The sequence below is a fragment of the Simochromis diagramma genome, unplaced genomic scaffold (assembly GCF_900408965.1).
Source record: "Simochromis diagramma unplaced genomic scaffold, fSimDia1.1 OVJJ01000590.1, whole genome shotgun sequence".
NCBI classification, from domain to species: Eukaryota; Metazoa; Chordata; class Actinopteri; order Cichliformes; family Cichlidae; genus Simochromis; species Simochromis diagramma.
In genome coordinates this window covers 715,333-739,629 of record NW_024387057.1, presented here as the reverse complement: position 1 = coordinate 739,629, position 24,297 = coordinate 715,333, and the positions used below count along the sequence as shown (strand labels likewise).

Genomic DNA, 24,297 nt, shown 5'->3' with positions numbered 1-24,297 from the left:
TGAGCTAGCATGACATTTAAATAATCAGTGATCTGTGGACTGTGTCCTTCCTGATAAATGGATAGGCGACTGCTGTCAATAACCTCGATCAAAGAACCAAATCAGTATGTAAATGTCTGAGGCACAGTCTACAGACCACAGTTATCTGAGCCACTAGATCTTACTAGATCGTTATATAAATGTTACGTGTAGCGTTAGGCTGAAAAATCATTCTCACTCAATTTTTCCTGCAGTCACCTGAAGGGGCCAAAAAATGTATTTTAATGAGGCTGGTTCATGTGGTTTTTCATTCTGCTCCCCCACTGAAGAGTTTTAACAACACTTGGTAGGAGGCGAATCAATAGCACAGTCAACACCTGAGCTTCCAGTTCCCTTCAGGGGACAAATCAATCCACAGAGAGCACAACAGGAACAAGGACTAATTCAGATACACAGGCTTTTCATTAGCTTCACCAACTGAATAACATCCCCACAGCATAAAGAAACTTGGCTTGCTATTCATTTATTTATTTGTTTATTTTAGCCATTTATGCTTTAACTGAGGAAAAAAAAACCCTGTATGGACTACCTGTTTTACCCCTCAAAAAACGTGTAAATAAAAGATCAAACACACACCTCTCCTTCATCTGAAATTCCAATTTCCACCTGATATAAGTGATGTGAACCTGCTGGGTCTCCCCTCCAACCGTCCTTGTGGTGGCCTCTCGTTAAAACTCGTCCGGGGGTGCTAATGACCCCACTATCCCCTGCCCCGGTCTTACAGGCAGCCAGGCAGGGGGCCCGGGGGCTTTATAATTGCTTTTTGGAGCACACCAGCTGTTTCTTGTGCTTGCATGCTGGTCCCCAAAGGAGGACCAGTGAGGTGAGAGGGGGTTAGGGGGTAAGGTAGGGGCTGCCACATGGGACCTTCCCCCTGGGCCCATTCCACTTCAGCTCCCCCCATCCCTCCTTCTACTGTGGAAGAAAACATGAAGCTAGATAGGAGAACAGAGATGTTGCAGCTAGTGAGGGGAGCTGCATTAAGAAACACCGCATGGCACATGCATGTAAAAATATACAGTAAATAATACACTCTTCTATTTACTATCTACTCCAAAAATTAACATCAGTTGCGTTTTTCTCTATATTAATTCCTTATAAATGCAGGACCTGTAGAAAAACACCATGGCTTAATAAACAAAGGCAGGTTACTTATTGTGAATTCACTTTAAAATAGTACCTCGTTCTGTATTGTCTATGGATTTGTTTTCAGTGTAGGGCTGAGCCTATTTAACCAGAGGGGTGTACTAGGAAGCAAAATTAATGGGTTAGCAGGTTAGGTTGAACTTAAAGACAGTTTTCTGTGTCACAGAAGTGACTCTCTTTCTACCTGGCTAAATCACTGTGGTAACCGATGCTGAACACACAACACAGTCAGGAAAAGGTTACTTTGAAAGTTTCAGTTTCAAATCCTGTGCAACCACCACGTCTTCACTGATTCTTTTATTTACAGAATGTTTTAAAGGTGATATAGATTCTCTGTTGGGTGAATATGTTTTGTATGTGCAGGATGTTCATCTGTACCTTTGTAAAAGCCCTGAATGAAGCGTAAACTGTGCATTGCATTATCAGTGGAGTGTGCATTTATGAACTTGTTGATGCAGAAAATGTGGAAATGTTGTTGTGCTTGATTCTAATCTGCTGCTGGAATTGAATTGCAGTGTGTGTGTGTGTGGGGGGGGGGGTGGGAGTGGAATGTCCTTTCCTTTTTCTTTTTTTGTTTGTGTTTTTTTCCTGTGTCAACCACTTTGACTTGTCCATTTTCACACACTGCATTTTTAATGCAATTGAAAATAATTTTTGTATCTTTATTTTTTCCCTAATATTGGTGACTCTTTATCTCCAGAAGATTTTCCGACCCTGCGCAGAGGAATGTGGGGGAACCTTTTAAATACTTGTCATTTTAATAATGAAAATTGTCCATTAGAGGCACAACAGTTGCAGACACTCTGCTCTGGCACCCCGAGGGACAGCCAGATCAGCTTGCATTGGTCTCCAGGGCTGAGTGGAGGTGCTGGAAAGTGGATGAGAGCAAAGTGCTCCTTTCAAAACAAACTGTAAAGTAAATTACTGTCCGGTGAAGGATGACTGGATTTGACGTCTGTGATCTCATTAGAAAAATTAAACGTCTGGGCGATGCTTTGTCTGATTTATCTGGAAGCAGAGGCTTTAACATTATCAGCTGGCGTCTGTCGGTTGGATGCTGTAATAGGTGACGCTGCTTGAGTTGTTTCCATTGTGTGTAAACTGTGAGAGTCACAGTAATGAGCCGCAGCTAGAGTGCATTTGGTGGATATCTCATGTCGGCAGACACAGGAAAGAAGATGGAAAAGCGCCCAAAGGCTTCCTTGTGTTGTTCACTGACCCCATATCATTTTACCCCGAAGGCGTGCACTAACAAAGCCTTTAAGGTTTTTCCTAAAACACGGCAGACCGCAAGCTACACTCCCTGCAACCGGAAAATTATACACACTTTAAATGCAGCTATAATTGCTTTGCGGGCCACATTTTTCCTGCAGCTTTACACAGAGACATTAGCGCCGTCAGTTGTGTGTTTCCCCTGGTTTTTCCTTCTTGTCTCTACATGCCCAGCAGTTGTGTCTGGGCCTCAGGTGTCACCTTACAGGTGATCAGGTTGTCTGTTTTTCCCCACTCGGTTGGTATTGTGATACGTTTATGTTTTGTTTTTTTTAGGCTGGGTGTACCCGTCAAGGAACATTTATGCCTTTATTCTGTGACCGTCACGTCATCCTGCCGAAAGAAAGTGTTGCTTATTCGCTGAAGGCGACACACTGGCTGTAGGTCAAAGTCTGCACGCAAAAAAGCTCCAGAGTTTTAAAGCATGCAAATTAGGCAAACAGAAGTTATAGTGAACTCAACTCCTTACAAATGACCATGGAGGTCTGTCCTGATGGAAGAGGATCAATAAATAGCTCAGCAGGGTGGTGCACCTATTGTGTGGACATGATTGATTACATGCTCCTTTTATGCACAGGGTCAAACCCTAATATGATGTTTTTCACCGTAATGGTACCTGCACACCTCCTCACACTGCAGATGCACAAATCAGGCTTTTAATTCACATAAAAAACACACAAACTAACATAAAGATTTGGTGCTGTTATGGTTTATCTTTAAATAGAAATATGATGTATGTTGCAAAGGCGATCTATTCAGTGCTAGGATCACTGTGAATTAAAATATTTAAAAAATGTAATCATATATGTGCATGTTAATCTGTGACAGACTGGCAGTCTATCCAGGGTGTACCCTGCTTCGCCCTGCGACAGCTGGGACAGACTCCAGCCTCCCACGACCCTAAACGGATAAGCAGATGGATGCATGGCTGTGCATTTAGGGGGGTTTGTTGTTCATTCCACATATGTCATTAATGTCAAATTACAAAAAAATGTAAAAAAAAAAAAACTTAAATAAAAAGGTTATCAATATGGACGCATCAGTAAAAGTACAAACTGGTTCTTATGCATTAATGTGGCATTTGTGTGCCAAATCACAGTGACAGTCGCCTCAAGGAGCTTTATATTGTAAAGGAAGGCCCTACAATAATACTGAGAAAACCCCAACAATCAGACAACCCCCTTTGAGGATGCACTTGGCAACAGTGGGAAGGAAAAACTCATTTTTAATAGGAAGAAACCTCCAGCAAAAACAGGCTCAGGAAGAAGATTATATTGCCACTGGTTGGGGGTGAGGGGAGGGAGACAGGACAAAAGAGACAGAGGTGTGTAAAAAAGTGAGTGACTAGGAAGTGCATCAGGGAAAGCCTCCACGAGTTACCTGATATAACCCTAACTATATGCTTTATCAAAAACTAAAGTTTTAAGCCTAATTATTCAAGACCTTGTCTGTGAGGAGCAGGATATTAATTTTAATTCTGGATTTAACAGGGAGCCGGTGACGGGAAGCCAACACAGGAGAAATGTGCTCTCTCTTTTTAGTCCCTGTCAGGCGTGGCCCTGTTAAATCTCTAAACATATGAATTTGTTCAATAAATCTACCAGATTTTTAGAAAGAAATTCAGCCTGCATGTATGAAACATAATCAGAGTGGTTTGTCTGAAGTAATGTAGAAGGAGGCGGTGAAGTCAGATTACAGACATTTGAAATGAAGCATATCTTCATTAATTTTATCCTTTATTTTGATTATTTTGAATACAAAACAGTGAAATAAAGCAAAATAAAAGACGTCTGTGTGGAGCTGAATCCAAACAAAGCTTCACACGAGGCTCTTTAACAGTTTCGGTGGTGCAGTGAGACACAAACTCAAACAGACTCTGTGGATTCTCCACTAACCCACTGACCTGCATTGCAGAAGGTTTTTTTTTTCTTGCTGGTATGTGCTCTGCATGTTCAATTGCTAAGCCAAGAGGTTTCGTTATGTTTAACAATGCTGCCCTCTGCTGCTGACTGATGGTTGCTTAACTTCATGTTTTTTTGTTGTTGTTGTTTCTTGGGTGGTGGGGGAACCTTAAAATTAGTTGTAATGTGGGGAAAAGAATCATAACTCACAATAATTTCCATTGAGAGCTCCAGTAGATGTTCTTAGTGTACAGGTTGTGATCAGCTGACCTGCTGCACTTTGTGGATTTACACAAGTTAATTCAACCAGATGTCAGCAGATGTTTCAGGAGTTGTCCTGGATGATTTCCATCCTCTACACCTCACCCTCCTCTACACTGACGCTGTACGGTTTACGTCTTTTTTTCTAGAAGGTATAAAGTTGATATGAAAGTGGAATTTGGTGAATGAATCTCAGCATCATCGGCTAAAATTCATATGGAGCTCTGCTACACTTGATGTAACCTAACCTAACAGCCACTGTGTACCAGTCACACACTGTTCTTTACTTTAAATCCATCACTGTGCAGCAAACTAACCTGTTTATCCTGCACTAACCTGCAGATGGTTTTCATGCAGCCTTTAAATAACACCTTGGTTTGTTCTGCAGCATTTTTCACAATATGAGAAAACATAATGTCGCCTGAACAGACCCAATATCTGATTTAAAACACGAAGACTTACATGTAAGTTTTAAATGAGCACTCCTTACTTTTAAATCTAACCTCCCGTTGTCCTCTCCTGTCCTGTCCTGTCTTTCTTATCTTTCTCCATCTCCGAGTGAAGTTGGCTCTCTTGCTTTTCTCTCCCTGTTAAATACAGCAACCGGACCTTTAGTTAGCAACACACTGTGAGACAAACTGCACACAAACTGTTTATGTGTTTGCTGATGTTTGCTGAACTGATAGAAACGCTGCATTTGAAATTACCTGCTACTTAAAAACAACGTCAGTCCCTTAATGCTGGTTCGGTTTCTAACTAAATGCTGAAATACTGCAAAAAAATATCCCACTGTCTCACTTTTAATCCCTGACTTTGGCACACGTAATATGCACAAATACATGAAATAACATATCATTACATACAAACACACTGTTATCAAAGTTGCCCTCAAAAGCAGCTCTTATCGCCAAACATTGTCGTGAGGCAACAAAAACAAAAACTGGATTTCTGAGCATGCAAAATTTAAAATAACTTCATAAACCTGCCTCTACGTCTTTTTACACTCACGTGTGTTTTAGATTTACAGTTTATGTCATTTTAAATATGATTACAAGGACAAACAGAAAAGGATGCCCCACCTTCAAATCATACTGGATACTAACTCAAACATCTTAATGGCCTGAAATTTGATACTTTTCCAGTACTGATACTAAATACTAATGGAGAACAGTTCAAGATGCAGTGTACTTGGTATACTGTATTTTCATCTTGTTAAGTATAGATATCATACTGTATCTATACTTTATCAGAAACTTTGTTCACAAAATCCAAGTTATTTTCTTATAACTCATATAAACAAGTGATACTGGGCAGCAAACATCAAATAGAAGGCTATCTATGTTTTGCAGGCACTAGTTTAACAGCCACAAACAAGTAATTTACGCAACCACATTTACATTACACTCATAGTTAAACGTTACCTTTAATTACCCTGAATGGTGGCATAGGTCACTGACAGGTAATCCACAATATATTGTTTTATGTTCCGGTAGTAATTTTCAAAATAAAACGTCTCCGCCGCACAACTGATTCAAAGTACTCTGACCCTTTCACACTTCATGCATTTTTTGCATAGTAATGCACTCAGTAAAAATAATGCTGTTTGCTGATGCAGATGATGAGATACAGTTAAAAGCTCCTGGAAAATTTGGTTAACCTAGTTAGTTAATAACGCCATTATGGTTTAACAAAAAAGGTAATTAAAAAAAAATATTAATAGAAGTAAAAACTGGTATGCAGACAACTGTCAGTAGTAAAAAGGTATCAGTTAAATAATTACATCACAGTTCTACTGAAATAACAGTGTACAAGTGATGAAAAGTCAATAACAACATGCACTGTGCAGAATTAAAAAAAAATGAAAACACTTGTAATATTGTTTTATAACAATATATTAAAAATGAATGTTTTGTTTTCAAAAAAGTATCACCAAATAAGTGTGAATGACTAATAAAACTCTCCAATGAATAGTCGTACTTGAGGTACATAAACTACTTATTTGATCAACCAGGAAAGTAACTACTAAGCACTAACTGAAGCAGAAGGAAATATTATGCATTTTTCTCTTTACTGTTTGGAAAGTAGTGGAATACTGTATTAAGCAGCATAAGATGGAAATCTGAGTAAATTCCAAAAACTGACTTTAGTACTGGAGTATTTTGGCCCTTAAAACGAGGTCATGATTTTGTTTTGAAAGCAACCGCTTCATTTCCGGTGGCGACCTAACTGTCGCTAACTTGTCTCGCGGATGTATATAAAAAGATCGGCTGCTGTAAGCTAGGAAGTGTTCTGACTGCGGTCGACCAGCCGGTGACCTTCCGTCCTCTCACGCGCTTGAAACATGGCTCTGAGCCGGCTGGAAAGAGCTCAGGTATGGCTGTTGAAGGCGGTCACGGAGGTCCTCGTCATCGTTTTTCGCTTCTTCTCCCCTCGGAGACCTGCTCTGTCCGGGAAGAAGCTCCCGCCCGTCAGAAACCCGCTGCTGCTTATGTCGGCGACGCAGCTCGCCAAGAAGATCCGGCGAAAAGAGGTGTGTACCCGGTCAGACCTCCCGGCTGGAGGAGGAGAGGGGTGTGTGTTTGTTTAACACTTGCTCCAAGCGCAGTAGATTTAACCATCTTCATGTCAGTTTGATTTAGACTCACATAAGCCGTTGTTAAATCTGGAGGTCATGCGTTGTCATGTTTCTTACATCCCCTCTTTAGCTTCTATTTCCATTTTTATTTCTATTTACAATCACTGGAGCTGAAGCACCTTGGTCCGCTCCTCAGGGACGGTTTCCCAACGCTTGCTTTCTGCTCCCAAGTCTCCACGCCCACAGTAAGACAGTAACACCTGTGGAATAACAACACACCTGTGCTGCCTGTACAGCCAGAATGGGAGCAGCCCTTTGTTGGGCTGTGCTTTGCTCCAGACAGATGTGTGGAACTTGGAGGTGAACAAATCGTGTACTTGTTGCCAGGTTTTATTGGAACGCACACATGGCGCATGTGCAGGTGCTGCTTTCATGTGGCGCTGGAGCGGTAAATGCTGATTAATGAGTTACTCACAAATGTTTTAACAGCTTTTGGACAGACATTCCGAGATGGGATGAGATAAAAGAAAGTAACACCTTTAGGAAAGACTGCTCAGTGATAACATTAAAAAAAGAAAAGAAAAATACAATAGTGCAGGAAGCAGGGGTTCCCAAGGTGTGGGCGGGGGACACCCATTTGGGCCGTGAAGCTGCTGTGAGCTGCGGGCCCTGAGAGGAGAGAGAGTTTTCAATGATTTATAAAACAAACAAACAAAAAAACCCCAAATAAGACTGTTCATTTTTAATTTTAAACTTGTATCCACCTTAGAGCAGGCGTGTCAAACATAAGGATCTGGGGCCAGAATTGGTCAGGCAAAGACTCCAATCTGGCCATGCACTGCATGGCTCTGGAATGGGAGGGGCATGCATTTTTGTATTTTTAACAGATAACAGCTTCTGTGACATTATACCAAAGTAATTAAGTAATATAAAACATTTAACAAAATATGTTTTTTCACATAATTGTTGTGAGTAAATAAAAAATAAAAAAAAATCTTCAGTGTTATAATTATATGATGGTCTGGGCAATGACCTACTAGAACTTTACTAGAAGTAATCTCTTATAATTTGAGCCCAAAGACTGCTTACTACAGCACCATTCCTTTATAATGTAGAAAAACTGAGATGTATGGTTATTTGCACTTTTTTGTCTTATATTAAGATATCGGGAATTAAACGTGTCTTTAAACCTCTTTACAATGACAGAGTTTCATTGGTCACACCTTGAGAAACTCGCACCTTTCGTGCACATATATACTTTTAGTATGACTCCAGTGTGGTGTGCAGGGGATGAGAGGCATCATCCACAGTACTAAGTGCTTTCCTCTGTATCCAGGAGTGAATCATCATCCCTGATGAGCTCATTGAGTCTATTTGCATCAGCTGCTCCACCGCACAGTAGCATAAAAGCTGACACTGAAATCACCAAGTCTACTGAGGGGTGGGGAAAAAACAGGCTGTTACTGAATGACCTTTCCTGTACAGGGCCCCTTTGTTTTTAGATTACAGTATCTTATTGTAATCTAATTCACTCTGGATAACTATATCAAACAGAAGGCTTGATGTTTGGTGGCAGGGCCCTGTTTTGGACATAACCTGTATAAAAGATGGATGTAACTTTTGGCCAGGAAAAATGAAGCTAATGACCAGCAGAGGGCGATTCCACTGATTACAGAAAACTTCTGGCCTGACAACGTTTACAGAGGTCACTTCTGTAAACGCCTTATTTCCTGATAATTTCCTTTGGTCTCAGTTACTAGTTTCAGTTAGGGCTGCTCGATTATGGCAAAAATGATAATCACGATTATTTTCACTGAAATTGAGATCTCGATTATTTGACGATATTTATTTAACCCTTTGAGACCTACCATAGAACCGAGTCCGCCAGAGCTTATATTATTTTTTTACATGTTGTAGTGCCATTTGTGGGAGCATTTCAAGTTGCTATACAACTGTTATAGCCCATATTTTAATAATATGTATGCATTAAGTCCATAGTAACTACATTAATTGCAAAAAAGTGCAATAAACTACAAAAAAATTGAAAATCGTTTTTGTTTTTTATACATATATTTCTACTTGGAGAAATTTAAGAGGTTTATCCCTCAAAACTTTAAATACAAAAAAGTTGCAAAAATAGTTTACAAGAACAGGAAATTAATTTTGAGTGTCTTAGTTTTATTTTGGAGATACACCAATTTTTATATACTGCAGGAAAAACGAAAAAACAATCCTATGATGCAAATTTGCAAAGAAAACAGCAGGTGCATCAAAATAAACTATTTCCAGCAGTGCAATTCGAGTTCTAAGCATCCCAGAAACTATTCAGAAAAGTCAAACATGACTTATAAAAACACCAGTATAGGCTTTTAAGGCCTACAAGTAAAAAAACTACATTTTCCGCGAAAATGACGTCACTTCCGGTTTCGGGCAGGAAATGGCGGACATGCGATAGTTCGCGCTGACATCTGTTTCACTGTGGGAAGTGTTACAAACAGCTGATCGGATCAGCAAAGCTGTTTCTGGAATATTATGTTTTTGTTCCTGCAAGTGCTTTTTATGCAATTTTTGCAAAGCTATATGTGGAAGGAAACAGTGACCGAGGACAAGCTGATGGCATAAGATGTAAGTACAACTCCTCCAGTTTCATATGCAAAAAAAAATTATTGCGCTAGCTTACACGGTTCAGGCTCTACAGGGATTTAAAAATAGTTACACAAAACGGAGCGTGCAGCTCTGACCGGCTTTAAAGGGTTAACAATAACAATGTATTGAATAATGACTTTAAAAAATAATATAAAATAGTGTGCAACACCACTGAAGTTTTTTTTTTTTTTTTTTTTTTTTTTTACCTCTCTTTTCAAGCAATGGCAGTCACTCTCCTCTCCAAATAACTTCTGCTTACCTTTCCGAGCTTCCCTCGGGTCCTCTTAATCAGCGGTCCCCAACCTTTTTTGCGCCACGGACCGGTTTATGCCCGACAATATTTTCACGGACCGGCCTTTAAGGTGTCGCGGATAAATGCAACAAAAAACCCCAAAAAACTAGTACCGGTACTGGAAAAAAAGAAGATTTATTCATAACACACGTGAAAAGACCCAGGAAAACAGAGTTAACAATCAAAACGATAACAAAATAACGCTGAAAACCGATAAAAACCCTGAAAACCTTACATTTCACACCTGAGCCTCAACTCTCGCGGCCCGGTACCAAACGACTCACGGACCGGTACCGGTCCAAGGCCCAGGGGTTGGGGACCGCTGCTCTTAATTGTTGTGACGCCTGTTCGAATTGCAGAAAGGTGCGCTGGATTTGCCACACGGAGCAGCGCGAGAGTAAAGCATGAGGGAGGGGCTAATAATCGGCTCAGTCATTTTTAATGATCGTTGAAAGCCCAGATCGTGATTAAAATTCGATTAATTGAGCAGCCCTAGTTTCAGTAAAACAAATAAAACATAAAATCCATTTTTTAGTTTATGGTTATTGTAAGAGTAGGAAAGGATTACCCTGGTAATGCTAACAGCTTGTCAATCAAAATTGTTAGCCAATAAATGTGGAGTGTCACTGGCACATCCACTGCTCACTCATAAAAAAACATGTTGATGTTAAGTGCTCAGCTACAGACTTCAATGACACATCACTGTAGCTTTCCTCCTTTTTTTATTTATTTATTTATTTTTAATAGCGTCTGTGATTCTGGGAGAGCAGCAGGCATCAGTGACAGGAGACGTAGCAGAAACAACTTGAAAGGAGGAACTGTGGGTTGCAAAGCGGCTTGCAGCTGTAGAGAAGCTGAAGCAGCTTTTATAATCCACCCTAAAGACACTGAAGTCAAAACCTTATTTCCTTTTTTATTTTATTTTTTTCTTTAGGACAAATCATATTCAAGTTTCACCCTCAGTTTGACTTGTTTTCCTGTTCTGTGACATTCTTTCTGTAATGAACCATAACATGTCCTTACGTGGTCTAAATGTTATGTCCCTGCAGGTGTCCAGCGTGGAGGTGGTGCAGGCTTACATTGACAGGATCCAGGAAGTTAACCCTTTTGTGAATGCTGTTGTGAAAGACAGGCAAGAAACAATCATCTCTGTTTCCCTGATGTCTGATAGTGTGCTCTTGAGCTGCAGTTATTGATTATTTTATTGACAGGAAGACAGAAATAAACATTTTCCTGGCCCAGCACAGGGTATGATGATGTGAGGCTTTTTTTTTTTTTCTTTAACTCAGAAATGAAACAAAAATGAAGATGTATCAATATATCAGCCTTGAAGAATGCCATCAGACTATTGGGATAAAAACATGGTGTTTAACCTTAGCAGTGCCTGATGTGTCTGTTGTGTCACATCACGTTTGCTGTGGGTAAATGTGCAAAGGTAGTGTGAGGAAAATATAAAAAAGATTTAAGTGCTGAAGTTTTCTCAGCAAATGAAAACATGTAATTATAGTGACAATACAATGCACAGTTTGCACTGCTGTAATTTGACATTTTACAATTTTATTTTAGTTGTCTGTCCTTGTGTGTTAGCCCTGCGACAGACTGGCGACCTGTCCAGGGTGTACCCTGCCTCTCGCCCTATGACAGCTGGGATAGGCTCCAGCGCCCCCCGCGACCCTGAAAAGGATAAGCGGAAGCGAATGGATGGATGGACAATTTTATTTTGAGCCTTTGAACTGGGCCTCTTGAGTCAATATTTGTCAATTGGCCAACATGATCGTCTGATATTAGCTATTTGTCCGTCTATCTGGATCAGTTGTTACATAAGATGATAAAGGAAAATTAAACAAAGACAGGAGAAACGCCCTTCATCCATGTGACAAGTGCTGAGGTTGCATGTTTTTTCCACCAGGGGCATTCTGTAACGTCCCTTTTAGCAACATGCGCTTTTGGAAGACCGAAACAATAATCAGCTGATCTGAGGAGAGTTGGGTGGAGCATAACGAGTAATAACAAGTTTGTTTTACATGTCCTAAAGAAAATAAACGGCCAACATATCAGAATATACAAAATAATGGTCTTAAAATTCTTGCGTTTGTCAGGCGCTACTCCCGACTGTGGTGATTGTCTTTGTGTTTTTTAATGCAGTTATCTCATAAATAATGAGGATTTCTAAATGGCTAATTGTACTAACGGACCATTCAAGAAGTTTATGCTCCTGGTTAGATTTACTAATTAACTAATTAGCAGGTTTCTACAATGCACCCATATAGTTAATGGATGCACCTGCTATCAATAGCTTATAAAACGACAGCCCACCCTGCAAATACGGTCACAAATCATGGCAAGGCACATGTTCCCTGCATGATGAACACTATAATCAGCTTGGTGAATCTCTTTTTACATACTGTACTAGCATCAGGTCAAAATCTTTTCCCTCTAAATTTGTCAGTAAACGTAAACTGCATTTCTGTCTGTCCAGGTTTGCTGCTGCCCTCCAGGAGGCAGCTCAGGTCGATAAGCTGATTGAGGAGGAGACTGGAGGAGAGGAAGTGCTGGAGGACCGGCTGCCTTTATTAGGAGTCCCACTTTCTGTGAAAGAGTCTTATGCCCTCCAGGGTAACTTCCAGAAATTTAATCTCCCATCAGTCCGCGTGAAACCTGACACTTTACTGTGGTTACCTGCATCAGGTGACCTCAGTTTTACTCAGTATTTGATACTGTTAACATGTCTCAGTCCACACACGCACTTTGGACTGTATGTATGCAAGTATGCATTTAAGCGCTGTAAATCCTCTTAGAAGGTTTTACTGTGGTAGTTAGTTTTCAAACTTCAGGTCTGGTTTTTGACTTGCTGTTCACTGAAGGAGAAAACTAGAAGTCAGCATCATTTTTAACTGACGGAAAACGTTTCTGAGGGAAAAGCAGAGCTGTTAGTCTTTAGTTCTAGTTAGTCACTGCAAATCCACTCTGCACATGTGACACGTCTCCCTTCTGCAGGCATGCCCTTCACTACAGGCCTGGTCTCCAGGCGAGGGATCGTGGCCACAGTCGACGCTCCACCCGTGGCCCTGCTGAAGAGAGCGGGTGCAATCCCGCTGGGTGTCACCAACACAAGCGAGCTCTGCATGTGGTATGAATCGCACAACCACATCTATGGCATCACCAACAACCCGTATGACCTGGAGAGGATACCGGGAGGAAGCTCAGGTTAGCAGCCGGTGTTGAGACAAAGTTGAATTTTTTTATTTTTTTTGCTGGCGTCTGTTTTTGTTGCCAGGAGTCGTCCTGGTTTTAATCATATTACTGAGGCTCTGGCTGTGGTGCTTTTGTTTATTTATTTTTACCTTTCCCTGCTTTCAGGTCTGGTTGAATGCTATTTTATGTGGAAAATGTTCAATGATGTCTTGTGTGCAGAGCTGTACAAAATCTAAAAACCTTGTGATGTCTCTTTCTGTGTCTTTGTGTGTGAAGACTACACTAAACCTCTGTGAGCTGCTTTTTCTTTTTTCTTTTTTTTAAGGCAATTTTAACCGTAAAATCTGCAACCAAACCATCGTTAGTCGAGTTGCTTTATTTTTATAATAGTAACGCTGCTTATTTCATACATTTAATGAACAAATACATTTTATGTTGCCTTTTTTTTTTTTTCCCCCTTTCTCAAACACAAAAATGTTCGTATCTGCAGGTAAACTTACTTTGTTGACTCTGTGAGGACTTTTATTGACAATAATGGTCCAGATAAAGTCCACTTCCACTGACTTATCTCTGCTCTCTCACTGTTTATCGCCTGTTCCTCTGGGCTCAGGGGGAGAGGGCAGCATACTGGGAGCGGCAGGTTCAGTCATCGGTGTGGGCTCAGACATCGGCGGCAGCATTCGTATGCCCTGTTTCTTCAATGGAATATTTGGCCATAAAACTACTCCAGGTAAAAGACACTGGCTGTGAGTCTGATAACCCCACATAAGCTAATGTTGTAGATCTGGTTTTTTGTTTTTTTTGTTTTGGGGGGGGGGTTAGTAGCAGTTAATGAGGAAAAACATGTGACAGGGATCACTCATAGACATGAACCTCCAGAGGATTATCATGTGTGCCTGCAGCTCGCTCCCCTCTGCTTCTTTTTCAGCTTTGCCCACAACTTTACAGCTAACTGCTCGCATAGCACAGTGACAGTTAAAGCCCAGCTGAGGACACAGTGGAGCATTTAGGAGCTAAACGGGCAGGTTTGTCTCAGGAGATTTCTGTTCAGCGCTGTTAAAATGTGCATTAAAGCTTTCTACGCTAGTTGTTATCTGGGCCCTCTTCGCAAACAAGCTGTGACTAAAACAAAGGCTTGGGTTTTACATTCATCAGGTGGACAGAAACTTTGAAGGAGCAGCTGCTACCCACTGCACCAAATCAGATTGAAATCTTCATGTATGACAGCGTTTTGCTTACAGATTGTTTGTAAGGCTGATTAATAGAGGAAAAAATACTTTTTCCTTTAGGTGTCGTGTCCTGTGAGAACCAGTACCCTCCTTCCTCTGGCAGGCAGGAGGAGTACCTCAGCTCTGGTCCCATGTGTCGCTACGCTGAAGACCTTCTGCCTATGCTCAAGATCATGGCCGGACCCAGAGTTAACATGTAAGGCCCTGCTGCTGTTGCTTCATCTGAGTGTAATTCGGGGTTAATGTGTTAATTCTTTTATTTATTTGTATTAGTTTATCTACATGTATAAGTGACACAGTGTGCAGTCTGTGTTCATGCACAAATACAGTTCTTATGGTGCCAAGGTAAGAACTGGGGCTTACTTAGAAGAGGCTGGAGACCTTCTAAAGCAAAGTGTGTGTGTGTGTGTGATCAAATTATGGCTAACTGGACACACCCACATTGATAAATTGATAGCAGATGTTTCTTATCCCTAATCTGCACAATAAAATGCATCCAGCTATCTCAGTGCTAATTTTTTTTAGTGCTTCATGGATGTGATAACGATCCACACGCAGTAACATTTTATACTCTCCTAAACTTCTTACATTTTATGTGACTGACGATTGCTCGCACATAAGAGGATTTTGGATGTTGGCTTAAATGTAATATCCTGGCCACGATGATAAACTAACTACATCATGTCTTTTGTCTTCTTCGTCCCCATCACCCCCCAACCATATCTTGTTAAAAGGGAGATTTTCCTTCCCACTGCCTCAAATTGCTTCCTCATATGGGGTTTTGTGATTGTCAGGGTTTCTTTCTAATATATTCAATTCCTTATTCTTGTATCTTTCCAATATTTAAGGCTTAGGGAGTGGCTGCAGCTCAGGAGATGAGGCAGGTCATCCACTAAGTGGAACGGTGGTGGTTTGATCCCTGGCTGTTCTAGTGTGCATGCAAAGTATTCTTGGGCAAGATACTGAACCCCAAGTTGCTCATCGATGTGTCCATTGGAGTGTGAATGTTAGAAATAGACAGCACTTAAAAAAAAGTGCTTGTATGATTACGTGTGAATGAGTGAATAATGCATCTTGTATAAAGCGCTTTGAGTGCTCAACTAGAAACCCGCTACGTAAGAACCAACCCCTTTACTTTTTATCCCTACAATATAAAGCAACTTGATGTCACTGTTATGATTTTTATTATTTTCTTTTCGCTATTAAAAATTCTCAGTTTGGCTCACCTGTTGTGAAAACAACCTAAAATAAAACAACTCAGTAACTATGAATAATTTTGATTTAATTTAAAGAATATTGAGGTTTTCTTTGTTTTTGTGCAGCCAAACGCAGGAGATGCCAGACATAATACAGGTCAAAGGAACTTGCAAAGAAACGCGTCTGGACTTCTTTAAGTTGCTTGAAGACATTTCACCTCTCATCCAAGAAGCTTCTTCAGTTCTAAGGTCAAATGGTGGAGAGTCCCTTCTACCCTCTCCAATCTTAGAGGTTTACAAGTTTGTGGACAAGGCTCAGCGGGCCCAACACTCTAAAGGAAAAGAAAGACAACGCAGGAAATTTCACACCTTGCTTTCTAAAACACTCCTCATTCTGAACCTACACAACTCAGAGAAGAAAACACACCTGAGGACAGTCAGGAGAAATGGGTGAAGAACTTTTCAGACCGGAATCTCACTGAACCTGAAAAGAGAGTATTAGCCAAAGGACTCAATTTTGCCATTTCTCCACAACAGTTGCCCATAGTGGACCTCATCACAGCCACAGAAACAGCCATACGGATTAATAAATTATCACAGATGGAAGCAGAGCAAATCAGGATGAAAGTCTCAGCCACACTCTCCAGTGCCAAAATCCCTCCGTCCAACCTCACAATACAAGAAAAGAAGGCCGTCGCTTCCCTGAGCAAAGACCACAACATCACTGTTTTACCAGCTGATAAGGGAAGATGCACCGTGGTCCTAAACACCACAGATTACCATACAAAGGTCACTACTCTCCTCAGTGACAACAATACCTACGAAGCCTTAAAGCGAGACCCCACAAGCAGCTACAAAAAGAAAGTTATAGCTTGCCTTCAAGACTTTGAAAAGGACAAAATCATTGACCGCCTTACATATCACCGCCTTTACCCAGGGGATGCCATACCCTGCATTTATGGACTTCTTAAAATCCACAAGGAAGCTGTCCCACTCAGACCCATAGTCAGTAGCATAAACTCAGCCACTTATAACATTGCTAAACACCTTGCTACCATCCTTGCACCTCTCGTGGGGAGCACCCCACACCACATCAAGAACTCCACCGACTTCACCGACAAGGTCCAGAAACTTACCCTGGATCCAGATGAAACCATGGTGTCCTTTGATGTAGTCTCTCTCTTCACTTGCATACCCACCACGGAGGCCGTGGAGACTGTCAGAAAACGACTACAAGAAGACAGCTCCTTGGAGGACAGGACCAACTTCACACCTGATCAGATCTGCACACTGTTAGACCTCTGCCTCACCACTACATATTTCAAATACAACGAAGGCTTTTACAGACAAAAACATGGCTGTGCCATGGGCTCCCCCGTGTCACCTATTGTAGCCAACCTTTACATGGAGGAAGTGGAAAGGAAGGCTCTTGGCTCTTTCAAAGGAAGAGTACCCAGCCACTGGTACAGATATGTGGACGACACCTGGGTCAAAATCAAGACACAAGAAGTGGAATCCTTCACTGCGCACATTAACGCTGTGGATAAAAACATCAAGTTCACCAGGGAAGACACAAAGGACAACTGTTTGCCTTTCCTGGACTGCGCCGTGCACATTGAAGAGAACGGCAACCTCAACATCGAAGTTTACCGGAAGCCCACACACACGGACCAGTACCTCCTCTTTGACTCCCATCACCCTCTGGAACACAAACTTGGAGTAATCAGGACCCTACACCACCGGGCAGAACATGTTCCCTGTAAGCCTGAAGGAAAAAAGAAGGAACACACACATGTAAAGGAAGCACTCAAAACGTGCGGCTATCCTAAATGGTCATTCTTAAAGTCAGCAAAGAGGCACAGAAAAGAAGACCAGACACCAGCGAGGGAGGATAAGACAGACGCAACAACATTGTCATCCCCTATGTAGCCGGTGTATCAGAGAAACTCAGAGTTTTCTCCAAGCATGACATCCCGGTGCATTTCAGACCCAGCAACACGCTCAGACAAAAACTGGTTCATCCCAAAGACAAAACGCCAAAACACAGACTCAACAATCTGGTGTATGCTGTACAGTGCAGCGAGGAATGCCCAGACCTCTACATTGGAGAGACCAAACAGCCACTTCACAAGCGCATGGCACAACACAGAAGAGCCACCTCCACAGGACAAGACTCAGCAGTCCATCTGCATCTTAAGGATAAAGGACACTCTTTCAAGGATGCCAATGTTCACGTTTAGGACAGAGAGGACAGATGGTTTGAAAGAGGAGTGAAAGAAGCCATCTATGTCCACTGTGAGCGACCATCTTTGAACAGAGGCGGGGGTTTACGACACCAACTCTCTGCCATCTATAATCCAGTTTTGAGTTCCCTCCCCAGACGCCTTAACGCCCACTCACATCCTGGGCCATCTGATCTCAGGAACCCAAAACTCTGGCTGATTGGGACCCACACCCGTTTTCACACCGTGGGTCAGGTGATTAGAGGATCATCAGGGGTCCTTTGTCCCTCTGTGGGGGGATACTCCCACTGAGTTTAAATCTGGGACTCTCCACCATTTGACCTTAGAACTGAAGAAGCTTCTCGGATGAGAGGTGAAACGTCTTCAAGCAACTTAAAGAAGTCCAGACGCTTTTCTTTGCAAGCTCCTTTGACTACGATGACCTGGATGACTGAGAACCTTCACAGAGACATAATACAGGCATTTAACTACAGAGAGGTATTTTGGGTAGCCTGCGAACAGGGTTTTACCAGGGCTGTAATAACGTCAGCACTTGATCTCGAGGTTTCATTTACATCAGCATAATGGACATATTTGTTTATCAATTGGTCCAAAATTACAAGGAATTGTATAGATTTCTGTCACAGAAGATTCTGACTCAACACAACCAAACCCCAACTGTGTTTGTTAGCTACAGTAGTTCAGCAGTGCTGTTGATTGTTTCCACTTGTGCTCACAGGTTGTCCTTAAACACAAAGGTCGACTTAAAGAAGCTGCGGTTCTTCACCATCCCTCATGACAGCGGCTCTCCTCTCACAACCCCCGTCAGCAAAGAGCTCGTAGACATTCAGAGGAAGGTGCGTTGTTTTTTTTTTTTTTGTTTTTTTCCCCGTCTATTGCAGAACTCCTACACACTTAGGAGGAATTGTTTTACACTTTAAATCCTCGTGTGGTCTTCCACAGGTAGCCGAGCGCCTGGAGGAGGACCTCGGAGTGAAAGTCCAAGAAGTGAATTTCCCTGAGCTCCGCTACAGCTTCCAGATCTGGGACACCTACATGGTCCTTCCTGACAAGGAGGGCAAAGTAGGTCCAGAACATTAACTTTACAGCAGACAAAGAGTCAGCGGGTGAATGATGAAGACAAGGGAGAGAAACAGGCACTGGTTTCTTGCTGTTGCCAGGACTTTCCAGCTAATAAGGCACGTCTCACTAAGAGAGAAAGCAGGCTGAGTCTTAGTCACAGCACCTATTGTAGTCTGCTGCCCAGAAATGGTCCCCTAATCTGTTTAGCTGCCTGTGCACGACACACACACACACACACACACACACACACACACACACACACACACACACACACACACACACACACACACACACACACACACACACACAGTAATGTTTCTGCCACTTCAGAGGACAATACCCGCATCTAGATTTCCTGCAGACGCCTCGCATTAAACCAGGTTTCCTCATTAAAATGTAAAGCTTTACAATGTGATCAGTTTTTGTTACTAACTCAGAGTTATGTGCTTGGGAAGAGATTTATGTGCCCACATAGTTACATCCACGCAGTTCTCTTCAGCTAATCTGAAACGTTTCTGTTACCAGGCTGTGAGTTAGTCACAGTCAGTTTACTGCTACTTTCTACTTTAATGCAGAACACCAGTTTGATTTAAAGTGAACCTACTATGCTTTTCCTTATTTTACGTCTTATACTGTCACAGTGCTGGATGCTCATACTGAACGTGGCCATGGAGTTTCTTCTTTTCCTACTATTGGCTCTGTGTGATGTAAGGGGATGTCCTTATGTGGTCTTCTCAGGCACAGTATAAGAGCATTCAGTGATTGATTGCATGTAGTTGCAGCGATCATCTGATCATCCAGAGGTTGAGCCTCGTCTTTAATCTGTCTCTTTGTAATATGAGACTCAACTCAGTTGGTTGTTAATTGGTTGTATTCTAGTTTTATTCTTATATAAAAGCAAGGTTGCTGTATTGAAGTTAAATCACCGTCCTGTATCAACTACGTCAAATATCAATGGAGGTACTTGTTTCAGATCTGAGGTTCTGGACTGTAACTAGTTAATGTGAAGTGTATTTAGAGAGGAACAGATTTGCAATTCCTTCTGATTTATCACAGTGAGTTGACATATTGCTACACAGATTGAATTGAAGACACCAGCTGATGAGTGATCACAGACCCGGTCCCCGTCTTTGAAGCAACACTTTCAAAGGCAACACTGCAACTTCAGTGGAAATGGTTGCAGTAATTTTTGTTTTGCTCTGGTCTCCAAGTACTGTAGCATAAAAGGGTTGTGGTAGAGTCCAAGAACAAAAATATGGGTAAACTAGGTATTCTTTCAACCAAATCTATATCATTCAGGCATCTAAATGTACCAAGTTAAAGAGAGCTAAATCAAAATGCCCAGTATAGGAGTTAAGTATTGAAACACTGGTTTCCAGTCTTTGTTGTTTCTGCATTTTTCCAAAAATTAAGTTTCTGCACTTTTTCTCAGATCAGATTTGTAACTTGTCTGTATTTTGAATCACATAAGAACCAGTGAGGTAAACTTCGCAACCAAAACCCAAAATTTATGTGGCTGTACTATGTTTCTTCTTTCCTTGACCCGTGAATCATTTCACACCCACCTGTTGGGTTGTACAGTGGTCCCTCGCTATAACACGGTTCACCTTTTGTGGCCTCGCTGTTTCGCTGTTGTTGTTTGTTTTTTTTTTTTTTTACTGTGCATTGTTCTGTGTCCTGATTGGCTGTTGACCATTGTCAGTCAATCTCGTGTCTCCTGTCCAGTACAGAATGCGTTCAGCTTGTCAAATTTACATAAATCTTCGATCTCTAGCAGTGTGACTCTGAAGTGCTGCACTGTATGTTTGTAAGTTTTCTCCCCAACAAACACAACACATGTCGACCAAATGTTTTGCACCGTCAAAAGCAACCGCGGGTGTGTTTGGTTTCATTCTATAATACTGGACTTATTTTTCTACAAAGGTTTGAAATTAGTGTTTAAACAAGAGAGAAAAGTGTGAAAATGTTCATGCCTGTCTGAGAAAAGTGTATAAAGTGTGTAGTGGCGGGTTTTACAGACTTAAAACATTTATAATAATTGTAAAAAATAAAGTTTGCTACTTCGTGGATTTCACCTATCGGGGGTTATTTTTAGAACGTAACTCCTGCAATAAACGAGGGACCACTGTACTCGTCTTTACAAAGTGGGCAGTAGAGTGGCATCACTGCAGTACAGGGAGCCCAAAAAGATTTTAGAGCTGTCACTCAAAAAAGATGAGTGACACAGCCACTCTACTCTACTCTCTACCCCTGACATCCATTTTTGTGATATTTGACTGAAGTGGTTTCATGACGGGAACATTTTTGTGGCCTGTGGGCTTCTGCTGTTTTCAGGTGCTCAATGACTAATAAATCATTACTAACTTTAAACCTGAGCCTGGTGTAGTGATGCCACACAGGTGCAGGTTACTGGCACGATAATGATGACAACTTGGACAGTCTGTCAGCAGAAAATAGCAACCATGGTTGAAAGGAAGCAATAAAGAACATGGAGAAGTAATACAGTCTGTGTCCTTCCTATGACCTTTAAAAGAACTGAATTGTTTTTGTTTTGTTTGTTTTCTCCCAGCCTCCTCAGATGTTTGCTGAGTTGATGGGAGAACCAGGACGACCAGCTTGGCCTCTGTGGGAGCTGCTGAAGTGGATGATAGGAAGATCAGACCACACCCTCGCTGCTATCGGTAAAGGCTGCAATACAGACTTCCAAAGTGTTCAATAGTAGCTCTCAATTTAAAAACAAAACACTGTTTTATATATAAAAATGATTAAGTAATAAATGAATAAATAGCATTTAAAGTTTCTGTGAACCGACGTCTTCAGCTGTGGGCCTGATCGAGATGACTCGCATGTCCAAAACACCGTCCTCCATCATCCAGATGAAGGAGAAGCTGCAGAAGGAGGTGGATGAGCTGTTGGGTGCTGACGGTGTTTTCCTTTACCCCTCTCACCCCAAAGTGGCCCCCAAACACCACCACCCGCTCCTAAGACCCTTCGACTTCTCATACACCGGTCAGTGGCGTTCCACTTCTCACCTGATCTTATTTTAACAGCCAACATCTGCACAGCAACATCACGATTAATATCACAGCCATTAAAATCCAGAAACCGCTGATCTGCTGGGACTTTCCCACACAATCATTTACAAAGAAAGGTCTGAAAATGGGAGAAAATGTTTCAATCTCAAAGCAGAATGCTGCTTCAAATTGATGGGTTGGCAGTAATTTGAATAACTTTGGGCCCCTCAGTATCAGCTGATTTTAAACCCCACAGCCTGCCTGAGTATTGTTGCTGATCATGTCCCTTTATGACCACCGTGCACCATGTCACAAAGCACAGATCATCTCAGACTTGTTTTTTGACTGTAACAGTGAGTTCCCTGTACTCACATGGCCTCTACTCACCAGTAGAGCAACTTTGCATTTTTTTTGGAACGGGAGACTCGCATCATGGATGTGCAGCAGCTGTGTGACGCTTGTTGAATCTGTGCCATGAAGAATTAAAGCAGGTCTGAAGGCACGAGAGGATCCAAACCAGTACTAGTGAGGAATACACAAAGCTCTTTGGTGGTCAGTTTTGTTTTGTTTTTTGCACCTGGACTTTTGCAGTCTGTGTGCAGGTTATCCTTTGTGCTTTTCAGTCACATCACTTTGCAAAATAACCTTTAACCTCCGAGGACCTGGCGTATGTCGACATCACATTTTGGGTTATTTAGACTAAAATACTCAATTTTGCTCTACATGGGCCTGATATCCACTTACGAGGACATTATACTGCTACTGTTCTATCAAAATTGTAAACTAATTTCCTCATGTGGCTCTCATTTTTCTTAAAACCAAAAATAAGGTTGAAAAAAAAAAAAAATCTGGTAATTCTTTGTTTTTACATTCATCGGGCCCCAATATGACCAAATATCAAAGAGAAATTAAAAATGCATGTCGTGGAAGAGTTCGGGTCTTAGGAGGTTAAAGCTCAGTTGAAAAAAACTGTGGGAGACTTCAAAACCTTTTTACATCCTGGAAACTGTCTGTGATTTATCTTATGTCTGACAGTCATTTTCGAAGTTGCTATTTCTGGATTATGGCTGTTAAAAAGATTTATTCCACGTATTAAGACATTTTGCTTTGTTTTTTTTTTCTTTTTCTCCATACACAGGTATAATTAACATGCTGGGGTTGCCGGTGACTCAGTGCCCTCTGGGTGTGGGTGAGGAGGGTCTGCCTCTGGGCGTGCAGGTCGTTGCAGGGAAGCTGCAGGACCACCTGACCCTCGCTGTGGCCCTCCACCTGGAGAAGACGTTCGGAGGCTGGAAGGACCCCGGAGCAAACTAAAAGCACACGCTCACACAGTAGCAGTCATCACCAAGCCTGCAGAGCAGGTGTGGTTTGGCTGAGGTAGCGGTACTGCCTGATGTAGTACACAGAGAGAGCTAGAGTCGTTGCTTTGAATGTCTTAGTAGGAAAGATTTTGCACTAATAAGAATTCAGTCATGATTTTGTCATCTACTCTTTTCACAGACTGCCATGAACCTGAGCTTTAACAAACTGAAAGGCTATCAGCTCTCTCTGAGCATTCACTGTATGACATAGGACAGGGTGTTTGTGTAGACAAGCCTCGCACTGTTAGACTTCCCTGGTTTTTCCACCTGCTTCACTCATGTACGTGCAGACACATTGTTACTGTTTTGACTTTCAAAAGGTCATTTTTGATTGTTTATGTTCACACTCGCAGCCACCCAGGTTGTTACTGTCGCTCTAACTGATTGGACCTCTGCAAACACTCAGCGTGAACCTGAGCAGAAGTCTCCTGAATACATTAAATAATGATTTGTGCCGCAACTACAGAGGCAAACGGACAGAGCTGACAATCAGGTACGGGCTAGACATGATCATGCGTTAAACACTGGAAATAAAGTGTTAACCAAAGTGCTTCATAGAGATGACATTAGATGGTCCAATAACAGAATGGCAGGCACCAGTGGAATAGAGATTATGAAGGAATACTTATCTGACATCGGTAGAGGAAAACGGCCTTAATTTAATGATGACATGAATGTTGCAGATCAGTGCAGTGACTGAGGCGCATGCTTTATGTTGCAACTCATTTTAATTAATAAAAAAAGTATTGTTTCATATTACAGCTGTTTTTCTTTTAAAAACCCTGTTTGACTTATTCCAATGAAGAATTCAAGGTGATTGTTATGCGCAACACACAGGCCAGAAGGCCAAATGCCTAAGGACCAA

General features: G+C 41.6%; 1 protein-coding gene across 1 annotated transcript; it reads left to right on the top strand.

The window, feature by feature from the left end:
• Positions 1-6,884: 6,884 nt before the first annotated feature.
• faah2b (fatty acid amide hydrolase 2b) lies at positions 6,885-24,191 on the top strand. Its single transcript, XM_040045061.1, has 11 exons — positions 6,885-7,149; positions 11,182-11,264; positions 12,612-12,748; positions 13,130-13,339; positions 13,938-14,057; positions 14,617-14,752; positions 18,714-18,831; positions 18,938-19,057; positions 21,627-21,738; positions 21,878-22,066; positions 23,210-24,191. The coding sequence occupies exons 1-11, from the start codon at positions 6,961-6,963 to the stop codon at positions 23,383-23,385; spliced, it is 1,590 nt and encodes a 529-aa protein (XP_039900995.1). The 5' UTR covers positions 6,885-6,960; the 3' UTR covers positions 23,386-24,191.
• Positions 24,192-24,297: the final 106 nt, after the last annotated feature.